The 21,813-nt window shown below is 40.6% G+C and overlaps 1 protein-coding gene across 1 annotated transcript in view; it reads right to left on the minus strand.

The window, feature by feature from the left end:
- Window positions 1–20,982, minus strand: part of prtga (protogenin homolog a (Gallus gallus)) — a 44,400-nt gene extending 23,418 nt beyond the window's left edge. Inside the window, exons 1-8 of the mRNA XM_049564794.1 lie at window positions 20,807–20,982; window positions 19,040–19,342; window positions 6,746–6,890; window positions 6,424–6,557; window positions 5,456–5,752; window positions 5,203–5,362; window positions 4,552–4,799; window positions 116–280 (exon numbers count right to left, since the gene is read on the minus strand). Coding sequence (XP_049420751.1) covers window positions 116–280; window positions 4,552–4,799; window positions 5,203–5,362; window positions 5,456–5,752; window positions 6,424–6,557; window positions 6,746–6,890; window positions 19,040–19,342; window positions 20,807–20,873 — 1,519 coding nt within the window. The 5' untranslated portion in view covers window positions 20,874–20,982. The remainder of the gene's footprint in view (window positions 1–115; window positions 281–4,551; window positions 4,800–5,202; window positions 5,363–5,455; window positions 5,753–6,423; window positions 6,558–6,745; window positions 6,891–19,039; window positions 19,343–20,806) is intronic.
- Between the last annotated feature and the right edge of the window lie 831 nt (window positions 20,983–21,813).

Consider the following 21,813-nt stretch of genomic DNA (forward strand, 5'->3'; position numbering starts at 1 on the left):
AAGCAGTCTGTCCCTTATCTGCTCGTCTCACTCTTACATATGACTCACTTCTGATTTTGTATCAACTGTGGGAAGGATTATGTTGTTTGTGACCTTCACTAAGCGTGTGCCTCACCGTCCTCGAGCGTGTGCTGGAATACGTTGTCAGACATTCGACTGGCTCCCATGGGCATGTAGGCCACCACGTAGAAGGTGTAGTTTCGAGCCGGCTCCAGGTCATCAATAATGTAGCGGGTTGTGTCGTTTCCAATGACAACTTGATATTCCTCGTTGTTTAATCCTGAACAAATGACAACATCGCAAAACAGATTTTTATACCACAATAAACCAAATCAATATCTGCATAAGAAGTTCTTATTTTTCTGGAAGATATCTGCCCTGTCTTGTGACAAAGAAACTCTTTTTTTTATCTACTTCTGTTCTCACATTTGTTGATTTGTTTGGATAATATACTTAAGATTTTAAGATATAGCATATATTCAAAACAGGAAATCAAAATCCTAGCCATTATCCTGTCCATTAAAGGTATAAAAGTATGGTAAAATTCTATGTTGTTGCTATCGAACAAAACCTTATAACACCTTATGTGTGTATGTCTTCATAATTGAATATGTGCATGGTTTAATCACCTGACATTCTCACCAAGCTGGAAAACTAAATATGACATGAGTATTTTGTGATAAAACTCCACACAACCACCACTGGTCAAGTACAATTTTGCCGAGAGTCCCAACTTTTGTCATGCATCATGTCATTACAAAATATTCTTCACTTCCTGAAGCAGGTTTTATAACATTCATTTCAATGTCACTTACACTAGTTTTTTTTATGTCCTATGGATTGCTGCAGGAATGAGTCCTACAACTTGGGAATGAGTTTGCATGTTTGCACACCGGTTTACCTCGTCTGGAAATTAGTGGGTTTTTTGAATGGGTTTTTGGTTAGATGCTTGAAATAAGGTCTGTGGTTAACACAAGCTTAAGAGACCCATTTTGTTTTACCACATAAAATATGTTAGTAAATACCCCACTTGTGAATTTTGAAGCTTTTGCATGTCTCAAAAAAGCTGGTTGCTAAAAAGTGGCTAAATGAGACTACAGAGGTTTTTGGGGACATTAAACAACATCATGCCAAACATGGAAACTCATCAGCAGTCTGCTTCTACCATGGCCTTTACAGCCTTGCAGTATTCATACTCACACTCTTGCAAACTATCCTGACTCAAACTCTCCAACTTATACTTATAGTCCTTATAATATTTTCCAATGGCAGTTCAGTTGATGAGTGGTGGCGACAGTTAAGTCATGCGACCGTGGTGTAGCTTATTTATAGCATGAGCTTTGTACCTCTGGTGATTGCATTTATGCTTCAAAAATCATTTGAGTGGTGTTCATTTGTGGAGATAATCCCAAAATGTATAAACTTTTGTTTGCCACAGAAGTTATTTACTGCAATAATCCAAAACCCAATGGAAAAATCCCGATGCTAACTTCCAAGTTGACCTCCAAATAACATAATCGCTGCACCACTCAATTGTGTAACAGTCATTTTATGGAGCAGATTAGTAAAGACACACAATGTATTTGTGTCCTGGCAGAATAAAAATACCTGGTCTGATTTCTGACTTGGTAAACAAGGTACTTGAGGAGTAAACAAAAAAAGCTTTCTCTGTCGTCTGAATGCCTCGGTAAGCCTCTGAAAAATGTGCAACAAAGTCTGCCTTCCTGTCCAATTCACAGTCTCCCTCCCGCCCTCACGGAGTACACACTTTCGGACACTCCATCACACAGGCTAATTAGTTTCTCCTTTCATTAGAGGCTCCATTTAGTGGCGAGCTTCCCTCTCTGCAACCTCAGGTGCAGAGCGTACTGTCCGATGCTCTGTCAATGTCAAAGAACAGCCATTCTCTGTGACTGGGACCGAGGAGATTGTGTCACTAAATCTAAATCAAGTGCAGAAAATCCCTGACAGATGCCAGTTATTCAAGAACAAAACAGAGAATTTGTTCAACTTGTTCTTTTTATGTTGACCTCCTTATCCCAAATGAAATCCAGCAGGTGTTCCTTTCTCTCTGGTTGAATTCTGTACATTTCACCTCCACAATGGAAGTCAGTGGCATTATGATTAAGTGCAGTGCTTGAATGAACAAGCTGAATTTTTTTCTCGAATGTTGCATTGTCTGAATGTGACTCTTGTTGTCAACAGCAAGAGTTCCCAGGAAGGCTGAAAGGCTTTGAGGCTTTTCTGCTGCCACACTACAGCCGTTGTGCTTCATGTGAATGGTTTGGTGTGTATCCTGCATTTTATCAGTCAAAAGGAAGGAACCCTGCATCTTTAAATTCCACAGGTCTTTAGAAGACTATTCCTGTTTGTCATGGGAAAGCTGTTGTTCTTTATTTTGGAGAGGCATTTCTTCTTCTTCCCTTGACCTCTGCCCACCAACATGGCGTTAACAAAACATGGTCAGCTCCTACAACATACTTTTTGGACAGGATGTGGCAGAATTTAAGTTCCTAAACTTCTATTTTCTGAAGCTTTAATGTCTCATTTCCACGGTTTTATTTTGTGTCTGTATTTCCCATTGATGTATAATAATACCTAGACACCAGACCCTAAGAGGGCACCTTTTTAAAATGGAGTTGCTCGCCTAGTGCATGCACCAAAAAAAAAAACAAAAAAAAATTCTAGCTTGCTTTACTTTTATGATATGCAGCCCACTTGAAATGCACAGCAGTGTTCCTGCTCACCTCGACATTACATAGTGATGACGTCACGGATTCTCAGCTCAAGAAAAGTCTTAAAATCATAAAACCTCCATGGATCAAATATTCATAATAGAAAGAGTCATAATTGGCCTTGTTTGCAGTTCGAGGTGTCCCATCAACAGTGTTACAGACGTCTCTTTTATAATGGTGGTCTATGGGGAAAACGTTTTTTTGGGCCGCAGGGGATTTTTTTTTACTGCAATACCACGAGTGGCCACTGGGAAAAATAGTCAGCAAGGCTAGGCGTAGTTCCTGGAGGCCTGGTATTTCCATATAGTGTTTAAAGTATGCCCCTAGGCATTTCCAAGGCAAAGAAATGCCTCTCTCTACAAATGAATAAAAATGCCTCCATATAAATGGCAAAAAAAAGTTAAATTTGAGAGTTTTTTGCCATCCAGTCTTGTTGAACATGCACAATGAGCACTACAAAATAAGACCGACGATTCATGGTAAAATACATAAGGAGGTCGACCTGTCAGGTCTGAAACAGTTTGTGAAATATTATATCAAAAGACATATGATCCGCTATGCATGTTCTCTAATGTTACGCAGCAAGCACGCTACCAATGGTACCTCACTTAACATGCCATTGAACTTTTCTCTGAGAAAATATGTATAATTTGGTAGCTGATTCGTTTTAATCCACACTTCCTGTGGCACAGTGCACTCGGGTTGTCTCAAATCTGCCACAAAAGTTCAATTTTTCAATTCTGAAAAACAACAGAAGGTGTTCTGCAAACACATCGGAGATCACGGAGGTTTTCATATGCTTCTGGTTGACTCACAAACGTACACAGAACTATGTGGAAACAAGATGTAAAGGGGGTACTCCACCCAATTTATGCATCAAAGTCTGTTTACAGGGGAATACTACTGCATATATGAAAAAGAGTTGTATGAAGCTTTTTGTTGCTCCAGATGGAGCTGTGTGAAATCTGACAGATTAAAGACAACAAGTTTGAAAATTTAAAAAACATCTGGAGAAGAGAACTGAAGACTGTTTCCCACTCTGCATCTGCATCTCTGCTTGAGGCTAATGGCTTGGAGTTATATTTGCAGCTACTAACAAATCACAGCTGAATCTCTGAGCAGACTGAGCAGTCTTGTTGCATTGTGGATAATGTAGGCACCAGGTTTTGCTAAAGAGTAATAATGATGCGTTCTATTTGCAGTAGAAAGTCAGAATTTCCAAGTTCCCAGTGGGAACAGCCTTTGAAGTTGGATTTCCGACTTGCAAAGTCAGTAGAACCTCACAAACGCCAACTTTAAAATCCAAGATGGCTGCCCTGCATATTAGCAGTAGTCAAAGCTGTAGTCATTTACAGTTTATTAGTACTTCTGTCTAATTTGTGTCTCATTAAAATAGTTGTACACACAACACTGACCAACTTCTTTCTGTGGACATGTTGTGTTTTTATTTACTATCAAGTGGTACTGCTTACAACGACTAACCTGGCTAGAACTGGTACTGCTAACAGCATCTTGACGTGTGATGCCATTCCTGTCTCTGACCTCTGACATCTGAGGTAAGTGAAAAGCAGCATCATGGACAACATGGAATAAAAAAGATGATAACTCTGGTTCTGCTGCATCAGTTTTGATCCCTGTTGTTTTAAGCTGTCCATCATACATCCAACACTGTGAGGAGTACAGTGCTCAAGTGCTACAGTTCACTTATAAAGGCCATTAACATGAAATATCCAAATATATTAACAGTAACTTTCCACTAGAGACAATACCGAAAATCTGAACCCTGTTCTCTCTTGTTTGTTTACACACCACTCACCTTCAGCCTTCATGTAGTGCACTGAGTAAGCAATAACTTTATCAGAGTTGAACTGAGGCCTCTCCCAAGCCAGAAGGATGGCGGAGCTCGACACGGTGTCAGCTCGGATATTCCTGGGAGCACTCGGCCGATCCTCAGACATCACTACGATGAGCCTCGCCATGGAGAGGACCGAACCCTGCTCGTTTTCCGCCTGGCACTGATAGATGGCATCGTCCTCGGGGATGATCTGGTTGATGACCAGTTTGCTATGTGACACAGACACATACAGATGGAGTCAGATTGTGCACACACAGACGGCTTCATCCTGAGACTCGTTTAGCAGGGTGTAATCATTCTATAATTACCTTTAACAAGGGCGTTTGAGTAAGAAGCGGGAGCAAATTATAGGGAAACCAACTAAAACCCCATTTGCAATGCTGTAAATTATTCAGTTTCCTTTCGACTGTAGGGACATCAGTGAATTATTTATTTAGCTTGTTTTAAATTGGCAAACAAAGACTGTTAAACGAGTGTTTCATGGTTCAGTTAAAGGAGTTAGGGTTCCTGTTTTCGTCTTCTCTGTGCATACAGATGCAAATACATGTGACTGGTCAGAAAAGGGATTTATGGATCTCAGGAATTATCCCTTACATGGAGGGAGGAACATACCTGTTGTACATCTTGATTCGACCGTTGGAGTGAACTTTCTCTCCATTTTTGAGCCAGGTGATTTGAGGCATTGGAACTCCTTCAGCTTGACACACAAAGCGGGCGGTGCCTGCACGTGGACGGGTCAGACTCTCCGGCCACTCGACCAAGGAAGGTGGTGCTTTAAAAAAAAGAACATCAATAACAAAGTTTGAATTGTGACTTATAAATAAAAAATCTAGACACGTTCAGCCACACTACAGCATATCTGTACCTAACACCGTGATGTTGGCTGCAGTGACTGTGTAGTTTCGCGTGCCGGGGGTGGTGGCTCGGCACATGTAGACTCCTCCATGCTGGGGCTTGATGTCTGTGATGAGGAGGTTGCCATTTCCCAACACTTTGGTGTTGTAAACATCAATGGACTTGCTGTCTGCTCGGCTCCAGGAGATGATGGGTCGTGGGTTGCCTGTGGCCATGCACTCAAGGATGGCATTCTGGTGCAGCGACACTGAGATGTTCTGTGGCCCGGCGATGATGCGCGGCCTCTGGGGGAGCTGGGGCCTGGGAGCTGCAGGGATGAAGACAGCTTTAGTACATGTGGTGTGATGTGATGGACATTGTAGATTCAAGTGGAAGTGTTATCTTTGTCACTTTAGTGAATGAACAAGCCATTTCACAAACTATTGACAAGTTTATACCTGTTTGAGAGACACAAACCAGTTACCCTGCTGTGATACTGCAGTATTGGTTTTAATATGTTAATACTTTTGACAGTTTCTCTCATGAAAATAAATTATAAACATCCATCACACAGGGCTGGGGGATATGACCTTCACATAATATTGCAATATTTTTAGGCTATATTGTGACACACGATTTATATCTCAATATTTTGAGATCTTCTTTAAACAACTGTAGACTGCTAACATACTAGAGTTATAAACTTAAAACAATAAAGTTCAATAAAGCACTGTTATAATAAAATTAAATAAAGTACAGTTATAAAGTTAAAGTACCGTTTTAATAAAGTTAAAGTGCGGCTATAATAAAATTGAATAAAGTATTGTTATAATAAAGTTAAATTAAGTAGTGTTAGTACTGTTACAATACAGTACTGTGGCCCAGGAGAGACTGGTCTGGATGGGTAACAGAATGTGTGTGATGTGTTTGTGCTGTGTAAACTGTGTATCGATGCCTTTTTCACAGTACATATCTCTGAAAGAAATCTGGCTTACACACCTGGGGTGACGGTGAGGGTGGCCTCTATGCTTCGGCGGCGGCTGGCAATGTTGGTGGCGATGCAGCGGTAATTTCCAGCATCTGCCCGCTGCACCCCGTAGATCTGGAGAACACCACTGGGCAGGACTGTGATTCTGTATGACAGAGGTATGACACAGCATTTATCACTTAAAGCACATGGAACAATTACATATTGAATATTTATAACTGATAATGGACAACAGTGGTCACAGATTATATTTTATATCCTGTTTCAAAAATATCTCATGCCCAGTAAATATGTGAAAACTGACAATGACGTTGAACTGAAAACAGTGCATACCTTTCAGTGGCAAGGGGTAATGTGACCCGATTGAACTCCCAAGTGATGATGGGAGGAGGGTGTGCAGTGATTTTGCAGGAAAACCTGGCGACTGAGCCCTCAGTCACCACTATGGATGTCGGCTGCATTGCAAAAGTAGAGATACCTGCGGCAAAACACAACAAGAGACAGATCAAATGTTTGTTTCCCTTTATCTTATAGTGTGTCAGAATGAGATAGTACATACTCTATCTTTGAATTGTTCTGATACCAATACCAGTATTAGAAATGTCTCCCATACTGCATGAAATGTTGGATCAGGTATCAGTGAGTACAAACGTCTATGCACTGATCCAATATTGTGTAATTTATTCAGAAACTTTAAAGTAGTTTCACACCCAGATAAAACAGCAGTTTCCTGGAAATCAGTTCTTCGTCACCACAGCAAGTTGCACTGTGCAGCCACCGGCAACTATTGTTCTTGAGTGGGCAGGGAGAATTAATTTCAAGTAAATTGTGAAGCGTTAGCCTTCGACAAAATGTAAGCAACGAGGCAATACGTAACACAGGAAAATCCCACCAGTAAAAAGGCTTTTGCTTTTTCTAACCAATGGGTTTGACTATGTACGCTTCAGAGTGGATGTCTATGCTGTTTTCTTTTTATGTTAAGGTCATTCTCGAGGATAATGTGTTTTTTTATACAGCTGGAAAATGGAAATGTATACACTGTATTGTTGATGAAAACTAAATAAAAATTCAGTTAAAAAACAAACCATGGAATTTAACTGCTTAATGGATCAAATCAGTATTCTTCATCAGTCGATTCACAAGTTCAGGTATCAGACTCTGTTTAGGAAAAGGGTATCAGGGCATCTCTACACTATCTCCTGTAATATAACACAGCTACATTTATGAGCTTCTCTTGAGCCACATATTGAGGTTGAACATTTGCCAAAAGGCAATAAGGAGAGAAGTGGCACAGATGTACAGTTTCTACTAACACACTAAACTCACTGTAATCTCGGACGGTGAAACCAAGAGAGCATTCATGTTTTTATCTCTTACATGTGGTCTTTTTAGGAAAAGTCAAAGGAAACTCCTTCCCTTGAGGTGTTTCTTTGTTGTAAAAGCTGGTGTTGTGTTTCACTCCTTGCATTGCCACAAACCTTGCTTTGACATAAAACTAAAGCACATAAGAAGCCTAAATCGAGACATGAAATCAGTCAAAGGCCCTACACAGTGTGAGAGATAAACTCACCAATCAGAGGAGAAACATGATACAAGGGGAAGTTAAATCACTATTAATACACCTTCAAAGTTCAGATCAGTCCAAAGGATGATTATCTTATTATTTTTTTCTTCCCCTTCCAAACTTATAGCTGTATTTCAGATGTCTCTGTCAGATCCAGTGGACGTCAGAAAACAGAGATGCCCATTACCTAAAGCTACAGAGCTGCTGAGAGCTGCAGGAAGGTGATGACTGGAGTGGAACAGCTACATCCTGCGTGGATAGGGTTTCCCTGAAACTGAGCTGTTGTCAGCCACCAGCTGAGCAGAGAGCAAATGAGGCCCAACACGAATTACAATAAGGCCTTTTATGGTGAACCGAACGGCCAACATATAATGATTTAAGTTGTTTTAGTCTTTTTTGTTAATGAATGCTCTCTTTGACAGTAGATCCTCCTGGGCCATAAAAGTCCTAAAAGCCATTAAGGTCACCCACTGCTGTACTGTCCCCCTCTGTGCTCGAAAAGCAGCAGAAGCCTGAGGTCAATCATTTGTTAAAAGGAATCAATTGCACTGCTGTTTGTGATAGAGAGCATGTAGGTATACATCAAATAATCTATGGTACAGACTAAAGACGGACAAATCAATAGACTGTAAAAGATTTTTACAACAGACCAGACCAAAATAAAGCTCCAAATTGCATGATTCATAATATCACAGGGTCCGTTTCAAGATGCAAAACTGCTGCCTGCGTTCAGGATGAAACTATCACCTCTCAAGTAACAGATAAACAAACACACTGTGGTGCTCTGTGGCCTCCGTGCACACATCCAAAGCTTCTTCTGCCGCAGTGAGTGATCAGCACTCAGCAAAGAAGAAACAGAGAGGAGCAGGGAGCATAGAAAAACACACCTGTCAGGTATTCACTGCCAAAAACAACCCAAAAAGATATACAACATGGTTTTATTGTGCTGTAACCTTTTGAAGATGCTAAATGGAGCCCACAGATACACACAGAAACTATACGAGGAAGTTATGACATGCAATATCGTTGTTGAATATAATAATAAAGATATTACTTGTGATAAATACACAGATTTTAACGTGTTCTCAGTTCTTGACTCAGACTTGCACTGTACCTGTGCTTGTGACTGTTCTGTATCCAAACAGACTGATCTCATGCACTGTTTGTATGTAAACCTATGAAAAGTAATGCACCACAATTCATACATAACAAACGTAATCGTAAGCCAGTTATTTGCATATAACCCATGTAATTGGGAAGGTTGTGACCATGTGACCAGTGGGCTGACAGGAGTAAAGAAGGAAGTAGTATAAAGACCAAAAGTCTGTGTGAGGAGGCAGGTGGGGGAGGTGGATGAGTCAAGCAAACACAGGACTTTCCCCCAGGAGAACAGTGTCCAAGCCCATGAGAAACAAAGTGAACTTTGAATTATTTTAAGGTACGTCGTCATCGTGTTTCTTTTCCTAAACTTAACTAATGTAACTTCACAGTATGTAGGTAAAGTCATTTGTGGGGCATTAATTTGTTGAATGTCATACAAATCGTTGCGTGAGGATATGTGATCCAAAATACTGCCAGATGGCTGACGTGCTATTTTTTTAGGCACCAGTTCTTTTCTGGCGTTCACACTTTCCTCTGCACCATTCACGCTTTCCTCCCTTAACCACCTAGATTAGTATGGCAGCACTACTAAAGGTCTCTCTGATTGGCCAGAGAGTTAACAGCATGGCACATATCAGACAGAAAAGCACCTACAAACAGTTGACATTACAACTACTACTTGTTTCACGATGTGTCTATTGTGCAACTTGACATTGCGATGACGATAAAAAAATATGTATTGTGCAGCCCTGATACAAATATATGGATAACCTTAATATGCATGAATGTCAAGCTAGTTAAATATTTCCTAGGTTAGTGACTGAACATGAAACAAGCAAAACGCTTTGTTTCACATAATATCCAACAATGGTGTAACTAAATGAAATATTTAAAGAAAACTATGGGTGAAGGAAAAAATCAATACAGCACATCCTGATATTTTGCACCGCAATATTGTATCAATACATCGACAAGTATCTTTTTTCATTTTAGATATTATTAATATTGCAAATACACATTCAACTTTTGGTATCTTATGAAAATAATAAAATCAGTTGCTTGATTGACCAGAAAAGTTTTTCTGCAATAAAAACGACTGAAGTGAGATGAATGGACTGAAAACTTATTTTTTTAAAAACAGATGTTGACAAAGGTTTCCTTTGGGGACATTTTGCAGCTGAAAAAGATCAACAAAAAAACAAATCACAAAGATATCACATTTTGTGTTTTGTGTTTTTGCATACTCAGTATATCACATAATGTTAAAATCCTAATGATACTGTATCATGACTTAACTGCTGGGATGATATCATATCATGGTGCCTCTGGTAAGAGGCATAGTACGATATTATCACAATACTTAAGTCACGATTCAATATTACTGGGGTTTTAAACATGTGATATGCTGAGTATTGCGATAAAATATATTGTGATATATTGTGATTCATAACCTTTTTTTAACTGTAAATTATGTCCCTGAAGGAAAACTCTGTCAACATCTTCTGTCTAATAAGATAAAGTCTTCAGGCTGTTCATCTCACTTCAACCATTTTAGATGTATGTAGTAAACTGAGAAAGCAATTGATTTTATAATTCAAGTAGGCTACCTTAAGTTTAATCCCCCACCCCTGGCCTCTGATGATTACCACCCCTAAAAAACCTCTTGAAACCAAAGGGGAAAACATCATAAACAGTGAAAATACATAAACGTCTGACTCACACATCACCAGCAATAATTCTCTGTACTGAGCTTGATATCCAACGTCTTTCTTATCAGTATATTTTCCTACAGAGACATGCAGCACATGGCCGAGGTAACCTGTACATTCGAGAAAAGTCTACAGGGAATCCCTCCGCTGCCATAAACTCGCTGTAGTGTCCATGAGGGCCATGATGGATGGCTGCGTGTAAGCGGTGCTGCCAGGTGTTGTGGTGCTAAACAGCAGGAGAGCTCTGACTGCCAAAAAAAACATTCAGTGAGTTATGACTTTTACACAACTGACAGCGCCTTCCCTTTAAATCACACTGACATTTGTGGAGGAAAGAGCACCTCGCTTAGGCCAAAGGACGAGTGATAGTTTGGGTTGCTGAGGTAAAATTATGAAGAATAATTTGTATTTCTGATTACTAGATTACCATTACATTAATTTAATGATTAGTTAGCTGCAGAGATGTATTTATGATGGCTGCTGGGTCTATTTTTTCCAATGTCACAGTGCCGTCATCGCACCTGATATTTGATAAACGTAAGAATCAGAATGAGTCTGTTTATTAAATGAATGCAGTTCTGTGTGGGAACATGCGGAGTACACGCCTGGTTTCACTCTTGTCAGACAACAGGAAAACTGTCGTCACAATCAGATCCTTTCGCTTTGGACACATTTAATCAAATTAGTCCTGAGCTGCTGCCCCTCTTAACTCCACTGCGGTTGTTTGATGTGAGGACAGAAGCACGGAGAGGCATTCAAACTCCCCCCCTCCTTCACACGCACACTCTCTCCCACCCCCCAGTGTTAACGCAGGCTCTTACAAAAATACCATTAATGTGCTGAAGTGGTATTACTGCAGGGCATGAGAGATGAGCTGCTCTGATCCTCTGCCTCACTACTTTGCCTTTCCATTCAGTCAAATGATGCTGGATTGACAAACAGCGGGATGATCATTGATTATTGATAAAGTACTAAGACAAGGAGGAAAATCTATAACTGCTAGGGTTTGTCGAGCATTGGCCAGAGCACTCTCGTCTGAAAACAGGAGGCTGACCTTCTGCTTTGAGCAATGATGTTTGCCGAGGGGCGTCTAATGTGCAGATGAAATTATCAAAGCAAACATGTCAAGCTGTTTGTGATTAACTATGTGCATTCAGCCATCTATTGTTTGTATGTCACTAAAGACTAAAGTGTTTTAGTTTTACTGTGAGTTTGTGTGCATCGTTTCCTTTATTCCATCTCAAAAAATTAAAATAAAACCTTTGGTCTTGTTTGTTGTAACATTTTAGTTAATTAGAAGACAGAGTAAATTCCTCAGCCTTTTACCCAAAAGCATGAAGAAACAGTTGACTTCACATCCATCCCACCTCTCACCTTTGACCTCAACAAATCCTGGGTAGCACCAAACTCAGAGCCAAACATGACCACCCAAACCAACACTACTGCTGCCCTGCAAACTGTCTACTAATCACTCACTGTTTTGTAATAATATCCTTTCCTGCTGTATCGATGACATCTGCTAGTTGCAGCTACAACAAGAAATAATACATGCGGTCCAGCTGTTGCATGTTGAATCATAATGCCAAAACTTTCTGCATACTTGATGTAAAGGGGCAGCAACGTCCAGAGTTCAAAAATTCAAAGCAAAAGATTTACAGCATGCCTTCACTGTGTGTTACAGTCTGCTCTCCCTACAGTCCAAACCTGAAGATGCATTTGCTTCACTTCAGCCTGCAACAGATGGGCCTGCTGAAGCCAGCAGCTCAACAAACTGAAGGTCAGTGGACAGGTCAGGCCCAAACAAAGGTTCCCTCACAAATACCAGGAATTAGTTCAGCCCTCTCTCCTCTGGTTACTATGGTCAGTTTCTCAGCAAGGGCAGAACATAGCATAGTTGACCTGCATGTGAGCTGTGATCTCCTGCTTTTGATATAAATTAGGGACGTTCCTAGTGACTCATTTCCCTGATGTTTAAACAGAAGTTTAAACTTAGACTGGTCAACTCATCTTAAAGCAAGAAAAAAGTCAGAAAACAATCAAAATTAAGCACAATCTAATTGTTAATCACATTTTCAATTACCAAATTGACATGTGTGGCACATTATCAGACAAAACATGGCAATGACTCACTAAATAAAAGTTAACAAATGGTATTTATTGAAAAAAAAGTATTCTTTAGGAAAATAAATCTTTAGGAAACACGCCTGATAATTACAACAGCATTTTTATTGGGTGATAAAAATCGCATATAATAACAATTTTAATAATAAGTTAAACTGACTAATATCTCTGGTGCTCACCAGCGAGGGTAGAAGTGTTTAATTGACTACTCGACAAATTATCTGCGTAATATTTTTAGATTTACTTATTAATCTTGAAAGTCCGTTTAGCTTTTCATCTTAACCAAAATGTATGCACATTTATTCATTTCCAACTCAAAGGGGGTCACCAACAACACACTTAAACACACATCAGCTCCATCTTCAAACACTGACAGCACTGTCACAGTGATAAACACCAAAGCACATTTTACACATCTCATATTAAACAATGCACTCTCTATATCCATATAGTTCTCTTTCAGGTACGGGAACACACTCTGTTTCAAATGCAGTGACATGATGTCATCATGTAATTGTCAAGCAAGGGGAGTGCTGTTTGGATAAATCCAAATGCAGAAATTACTTTGCAACAAACCAAATTATTTCCCACTGAAAAAACAGCCACATCCAAAGTCATTCTTCAACTTTATAATAAATGGAAAAGTTGTCATCAACCTCAATCTGGTTTTAACACTGCAGATTACAGAAGCAGTTTAGGTTCAGTTATGGTCAGCGGGTTCAGATGTGGATGGCTTTGATGGCTTCCAACCATCCCCATCCCAACCCCCAGGGTCCAATCTTTTAGGGGAGACATTAAAATTGATCATCTTCTCCTGATCCTACCGGCTGCATGTTAAATTAATGGCTTTCAGCATCAGGAGGCCCATGAAAAACCGTCAATGAATCACTGAAACAACCCTGAAAAGTTTTACATTTATTCTTCTTATTCCTGAGAACTGGAGTGCACCACATGGTTACACCAAAATAAGTTTATCCTACATTCATTTAACAACTCCTACTGAAAAAAACAGTTAGCTAACTGAGTGATGAGTCCTTTACGATGTTCAGTGACCCCACTAAACTTTAATAAAAGGCTCTTGGAAAAAAAAAGAGGGCTGATAAGTAAGAAGGAGAAGAATGCAAAGCTCACGAATCAATCACTAGCAGGCTGGCAGATGTGCCGCTGCTACACACAGGCTGCAGGACAGTCAAGTGACCACTGGCCTGGCTAAACAAAGACCTATTCCCATGAGCAGCGTGACCTCTGAAAACACCGAGCGGACGGTGGGGGAGCAGTGTTGGAAGGAGCATTCATCCCCTCCTCCAACCCCTTATCTCTGCTGCAAAGTTTTCCAATCACTCAACAGCAACCCTCCACTCACCGCACACAGAGGCTTCATTGTCTTTAATCTCCGAATCATAACATGGAGCTGAAGAAGTCAGTCTGTATATAGCTACACTCTATTTACAACAACAGGTTTGTTCTTTCTTATGGCGGATTAGAAAAATAAGTTGATGGCAGATCACAAAATAAAAGTTACAATAAGACAGAGAGTAGGCAGAAAACAAACACAGACCCTCTGATGATGACTCCTGCAGCAACTGATAAAACTAGATGAGCATCCCCCATTATTGTAGGAAAGATTTAAGTCCTGTGCTCTGTCTCACTGCCCTCTGTCTACTGAACAATTTAAAGAAACCTTTGACCTCTGGGCCTGCCGTTCAGGGGAACCATGGTAACCTTTCGTGTCCAGCAGAGGAGAAAAACAAGATTCCAGGATCTGAGCTGTCTCACTTCAGGCCATTTCATTCATTCACAGCGCAGCTCACACTGGGAAAGGTTTGCTTTCGTCTTATTGGAGTTTCTAATTGTACCGAGCCATTGCCACGCAGATGTATTTCTTAGCAACTTAAAGTAAAGCTGTGGTCCTGGCCTGGCTGCTAAAATAAACTTTGTGCATGAATAGCAGCAGCTCCTTCAAATAACAACTCAGATCTCAGCTTTAAACAAGAATAAAGCAAATAATACTCCGTCCAAGACATCTCACACTTAACTCCCAACCAGAGCTACAATCACACCAAAAGTTTAATCTTGGATGCCGTTACAATGCACTGACACTCATTCTGCTTGAGAGAAACGGTTGGATCGGTGCATCCCTGAAACAGATGCGCTGGATAACAGTTGTAAATTAAGTGGTCACCACAAAACAACCACTTAAGTTAATTACTTTTCATTCATCAAGCAGCAATAATGTGTACCTTAAAGACATACTTTGCAGGATTTTCCTAAAAAACAACACGCATACAGAAGTAATCCCTCTCAATCATCACTTATGACGAACTAGAGGTGTGTGGCAGTGTATTTTTCTGCATTTCCATCTTATTTTCTGTGTTTGGCATGTTTATGGGCATGTAACCCACAGCGCTCAGGTGAAGTCGGGGCTTTCTAAAAAGGTAGAGACCAGGTGCCAGAGCATAAGCATCAGGCATCAGGCATCCAAGAGACTCAGCTCTGAAAAAATGCAAATATAGTGTGGTGAAACAACAGGGCTGGCTTTTACTTTCACTCTCTCTGACAAACACAGTAACACACAGTAACCGACAATCCTCCACAGTATCTGTTTATGAACTACTTTCATTCATCAACCAGCAACAACACACACCCTCAGCTTAATGTTATTTCATGTTTGCAACGGATGCAGCAAGGTCAGCACAGTAATATAAATAAATACACTCCATCAGTAGGAATGCAGCACGTTATGTAACAGCTGGGCTGTAAATAAAGCCATCAGCGGGCTATCCTCCAACAAAGGTTGACCTGACATGCTCAGTTTCAAATATTCCTGGAAGTGGTGTTTTGTGCAGGCCTGTCACAATAATTGCGTTATCAGCTAGTGGAGGTTAGCAAAAATCCCCGAGGTCATGTATATACTGTACGATATGGCCCTTAAAATGATGCCAGAATAAACAGCAGGGTTTTGCCTACCATTGTAAGAAACAGCAAGATTTTGTTTTGTTATGTGTGTATGGTTGTGTATTTGTACATGTCTGTATGTATCAAATAGCAGTGTGAGTAGGGAAATAGGGGTGATTGGGACGGTGTTATCATGATGTCAGTGGCATAAAATGGTCTCAAAATGACAATATTATGTTTCTCGCAATTATTTCTGGGACAATATATCATCCACCATAGGTAGTCATGGTAACAGGCCTGGTTTTTACCCAGTTTGTATCGTCATGCTTAGGCTCTGTCGTATGCTGGCATCAATGATCATTACAGACTGGTAAATAATTTCCGAAACTATCAACATGTCTGAAACTATCCAGAAAAATTTGACCTGTAACAGTTGATGAGAGGCCTTTCTTTTTCATGCCTTATTTACTTGCGACCACATGGCACAAGAAGCCAAAAAAAGGAGCTATCTCAGGAGGCAATCTCTCTTCTAAAATCCCCATCAATCTGAAGCCTATTGACAAAAGTCACATGGTGAGGCTCATGTGTCACATTCCTTTTCATCAAGCCCAAATCCCTTCTCACCTTTGTGCTTTAGCAAGCCCAGTGTTTAAAGTTACCCTCCATTATCATTACATTCCTTCAAGAACAACTGGCAGGTCCACAGCTTCCACATATGAGCGTGGGATTAAAAAGATCAACAGAGGTGTCATCCCTTCACATAAAACATTGCCAGTCTCACCACATCTTATGAGGATGTGAGTTATAGGAAAGGAAATGTAGCATGACTGATACATAGAGATATCTGAGAGAGAGAGAAGGCTCCCCACATGTTACACTATCCATCTTTAAGCATGTAAAAAGACCTCAGGACGCTTGGATCAAAATGTTTATAATACACATGTCATTTTACAAATGACCATAAAATCTCTGAGCACACGTCTAATGCAACAGGCAGGTCATAGAAGAGAGTCATGCTGTTTAATGAGAACTGCCACGCTGACTTTTCAATCAATATGTAACTAAAACTCAATCTGTGATGTTTAAACTTTTACAATTAATGTAATTAGCCTTTCAGTGGTGGACAGGTCCAGCTGTTCCGTCCACTGATATCAGGACAAACAATGGCCCCCAGAGAAACCTTTTTCTTTTGCGAGCGCAGGGGGGCAATGTGGACAAAAACGGTCAGAGTGAAAAGCTTTTCACTCTTTCACCAGAGTAGTGAGGCAGAAAACAATTGTGAGCAAAGCCTCCAGCCCACACTGACCTGGTGAGACCTGCAATAAAGTTTGGTCATTTAGACACTCAGGGTAAGGCTGTGGTACTGGGAAACGGCAATTCACATTTGTGTGTGTGTGCGTATGTGTGTGGGCACACCACTTGCAACAACCCCCACTGCTACCTTTCTGTCCTTCAACTGAGCATTTCTCAGGTATGTGCAAATTTTATGAGCTTCCAGATAGACCCTCGAGCAGGTCTAAGTCCCAGTTTAAAACAAACTGGTGAAGCTAACAGGCAGCTTTTATCACCTCTTAACTTCAGACTATAAAGCAGGCAAAACACTCAATTAATTAATGAACTATATATAGTTTCTTGGAATTGCTCAACTGGTGCATATGGCAGAATTTTTTTTACTTCCGCAGTATGTGCACATTGCGCAGTAGTGTTTCTCCTGCTGGCCTGACCTACAAGTTCCCGCTCAGCTCATAGACTTAACATTGTGATGACGTCATGGATTTTAAATCACTTTACCCAACTTGAGGAAAGCTTAACAAATGTGAAACCTTCATAGATAAAAAATGCATAATGGAAGGAGCCATAACTCATCTTGTTTGCAGTTTGAGGTGTCAACAGTTTTGTGTATTGGGAAAATGCTTTTTGGGCCACAGGAGATATCTTCCACTGCAATACCGCGAGTGGCCACTGGGAAAAACTGAAAGCAAGGCTAAACAGTGTTCCTCAGGACCCGAGGCAGCCATGTTGCACCGCCAGTAAAGTAGCCCAGAACAGACAAACCAAACACTTGCTGTAGCCATCCACATTTTTGCTTCACCCACTATAGTTCTCCTATACGATTGGCACACAAGAGACATTTCAGTTGCTTGCAATCTGCAACTTCACCGCTAGATGCCACTAAATCCTACACACTAGACCTTTAAACCAGAGCTCTTTAACGATTATTCCAAAAGTGCTGGTAATGTGGCAATGTTATCAAGCTCCTATTAATTTCCATCCAGAGGTGATCTAAACTGATCCTGGAGGAAACCTTTTTTACATGACCACAGACTTTTCTATTACTTTTTTATTTGTTTAAGAAAATCATCAAAGTTAATCTTTGCCTACTCAACAATAATGTTTCCACACTACTTGGATTTTCTACAAATCAGGATCACATTGGAGGACGAATAAACTTCAATATAAAACAATCTTCCATTAGGAAATTACATGGAAACAATCCCAGGACAGGACATGCAGAACAGCTTTTTTTCTCCCTCATTAAAGTCAATAAAATAATACAATTTCAGCATTGTTAAAAATGCATATTTTAGTACAGATGGGAACGCATTGCAGGTGGGGTAAAAGGGTTAACACACATTGTGCAAAAGTGGTCAGCAAGATGCATGGCCTGTGGTGTGGGAGGAGGGGATATAAGGTCCCAAAAGACCAACTCTGCCTGAAGCTTCTCTACTCCCCCCTTAAAATACGAGGCCAACTCGCGCAGCGCTGGAGGAGAAAGCATTCCAAAAGAACAATTCCTCGAGCAATCAGGGTGCAATAACATGAAAGCCACAGCCTGTGAATAGGGGTCATCTGCTCTTTAGCATTGGAGAGCCGGTATCCTGGATAGCTCCTAACCTTTCAGATCTGCTGCTCCTTCATTAACACACCAATGGGGCATATTTTCCTTCCAATCAGAATCTTTTTTGGGCTCTAACTTTGAAGACTTTGTCCCTCTTCCTGCACCTCTACTACCAAAGCTGCCTTGAATGCAACACCAAGCAGCAAAGAAACAAATAAATAAAATAAACGGTAACAAATCTTCTTGAATGATTCATGCAGGGATATCTGAATCTCAACCACTGATTGCTGTTGGCAAACAGCCAGAATACAACATGATAAGAGTTTTCCATCACCTACATCCCATCTCAAGTTCTCAACACCATCATGTTTCCAATGTGACTGCAGCATGATACTCACTTGCGATTGTAAGACGGGCTTTTTGGCTCAGGATTGCGCCATACTTGTTCTGAGCAAGGCACTGATAGAGCCCTTCATCTGATTTGTCTCCTCTTCTGCTCTCCACCTCTGAAATATAAAGGGATCCATTGGAGAGCAGGTACACCCGCTCGTTCTCCACCACTTTTACTCCGTTCTTGAGCCATCGGACGTCAATGGGTGACTCTCCATGTGCCTGACAGTCCAAAATAACGGCTTCTTTCCGCATGACAGTGACATCATGGGGCTCCTTGATGAAAAATAACTCACTAAAACATAAAACACCTGCAAGAAGAGAAGAGAAAAGAAAAGCATGTGAGGAGTGAAGGTGGTGATCAGCACGGGGCCTTCTGTCAGGGCACTAACAGACGTCCAGTAGAACATTTAAAGCATTTACGCTGTGATCTAACCACTGGCCTCTGGAGTCAGCGACCATGATTACTGGAGGCTGCTGCTCAGTATCCTCTGAATGGGTATCATTGATTATATTCTCAGATAGATACAAGTGTGACACTTATTAAAATGCCTATCAAGATGAAATATCATGTTTGAAAGGCTTGGAGGCACAGGTCTAGATTATGAGGGGGGATGCTCGGGACATGTCCCCCTCAATATTTCCCAGCACCAATATCAATATGATGTCATAAAGATGTTGGACTCTTATCTAGGACAGATGTCAAATTTTGGTTGTAATGAAAATTGGGTTATTTTAAATGCCGAATGATGGATGAGGTTTGCGTAGACGTTAACATTATGATTATGGGTTTTGATCTCCATTATCTTATGACTAAATGTCATTATTCTACATCAGGATGACGTTGGCATGAGACAACTGGAAGACGCTGGATTTTGGTTACTTAGCAACACAATTTAAAACCAACAAAATATAAACATCATCTGTCGTCAGTATTCTACATCAAATTTACATCGGCATTAGACTTTGAATTTAGTCACCCGACATCACAAACCAAATTAAACCAAACATCAAGGTCTATAACACTGGTGGCCAGCTGGGTTTAGGACATGTGCATTTGTCCTTCCCTATAAAAACATAAAAGTAGCAGAGGACTTTTATTTTGACAAGATTAAAGACCTTTACACCATAAATTAACACGAAAAAGCTCAGCTTGGTGCAGAAACATCACCAGAATGCATGAAATTACGTGTGAGATGCTCAAAATTTCCTGGCTGAGGACCCCCAAACCTCCTTTCACATGTGTCCCCACAATGTTGAAACTTAACCTACGCCCCTGTGTTCAGTGATCACATCGTATCTCTCCAAGTCACCAGCTGAAGGTGAGACAGTCGATCCATATGTCCCTTTAGTTTACACAGAAACCCATTACTGAACTCTCAGTATGACCTTACAGTACTGTTTTATCTATGTGACCTTAGTGGACTAAACAGAGACAATGAGTCTTTCCTTAAATGTTATAGTTCCTCATTACGGGTTGTTTACCTCCCATTCAAAGCAATAACACAACCTGCAGAATCTCTCAGATCACATTCATTCATAACGCATGGCTCCAGTATGCGCCTTTGCTGCGCCATATATCACCAACACCAGCTCTTAGTTTGAGATGATTGATTTTGTATAAGCAGATAGTTGTCTGTTGGACTGACACTGCTGATCTCTCATTTCAGCTCTGTAATCGGATGATCCTGCTTCACACACCGTAACTAAATACTTCATCACAGCCTCCTTAAGTTTAAACGCGCTCACAGAACATAAATGAAAACGCTCCTTACCTGAGATTGGAAGAAAAACCACACAGAACAGCAGCCGCTGATATAATTTCCCTTTGACAGGCGCCATTTACATTAATTGTCTGTGCATGCTAGCTCCTCTCTCATAGTTGTTTCCTCCACATGAACTGAGCTGCTACTGAGGAGGAGGGCCCGCGCTAGGAGCTGCAGGAGTGGAGTTTCCCTCCTCTGGGATGGACATCAGTCAATTAATCAAGTCTGTGGGTGTGGGTGAAGCTTTTAGTCCAGCGCCACCTAGCGTTAGGTGTAGGTCACAGAGGGCACAGTTCACATCAGACCTCTGAAACTCTGTGGATCCACCTCTGCAGCCACACATGATTCAACTGTAATGGGGTTACCTGTTTACAGTGTTGGAGAATCTGCAAACTGTAGATTACCATCCTACCAGCTGCTTCACAATGCAAATAAACTACATCTTAACTGTCAAAACATTTTAGCTTAGCTTTAGTAAATCTAGTTTCAAAAAGTAGTTCAGCAACATCCAAACTACATCACAGGAAATGATCACAATCTGAGTCTGGAATCTCATATTGTTACTTGGAGGTACAACTGAACTGTCACTGAGTAAACTGTAGGTGTGTTTGGTTTAGGGGCCAGGGCAAGCCTGTCCTCACTAAGGCAGCCTGAGGGTGTGTATCAACGAGAGGATAGGGAGCAAATGTTGGGGTGGTTTTAGTTAGTTAGCAGGTGATTGTCATTAAATGAGCTGTGGTGTTGTGTCATATTGTCTGGCAAAAAATGTCATGAGAATACTTCAAATATATAGTTTGTGATTAATTCTATAAATTACATTACCCAAAGTAGTTAACTGCTGGAACAGCTACTGAAATTTAGATGTAGTTAACTTCGATCCAAATACTGTGAAATAATCTAATCAAATGTAGATGAAGGGATAGTTCAGGTGTTTTGAAGCGGGGTTTTTATCCATAGTCAGCGTATCACTTAGAGTAGATGTCAGCTGGCATGCCCCAAGTTTGGAGAAGCAGGCT

The sequence above is a fragment of the Epinephelus fuscoguttatus genome, linkage group LG2 (assembly GCF_011397635.1).
Source record: "Epinephelus fuscoguttatus linkage group LG2, E.fuscoguttatus.final_Chr_v1".
NCBI lineage: Eukaryota > Metazoa > Chordata > Actinopteri > Perciformes > Serranidae > Epinephelus > Epinephelus fuscoguttatus.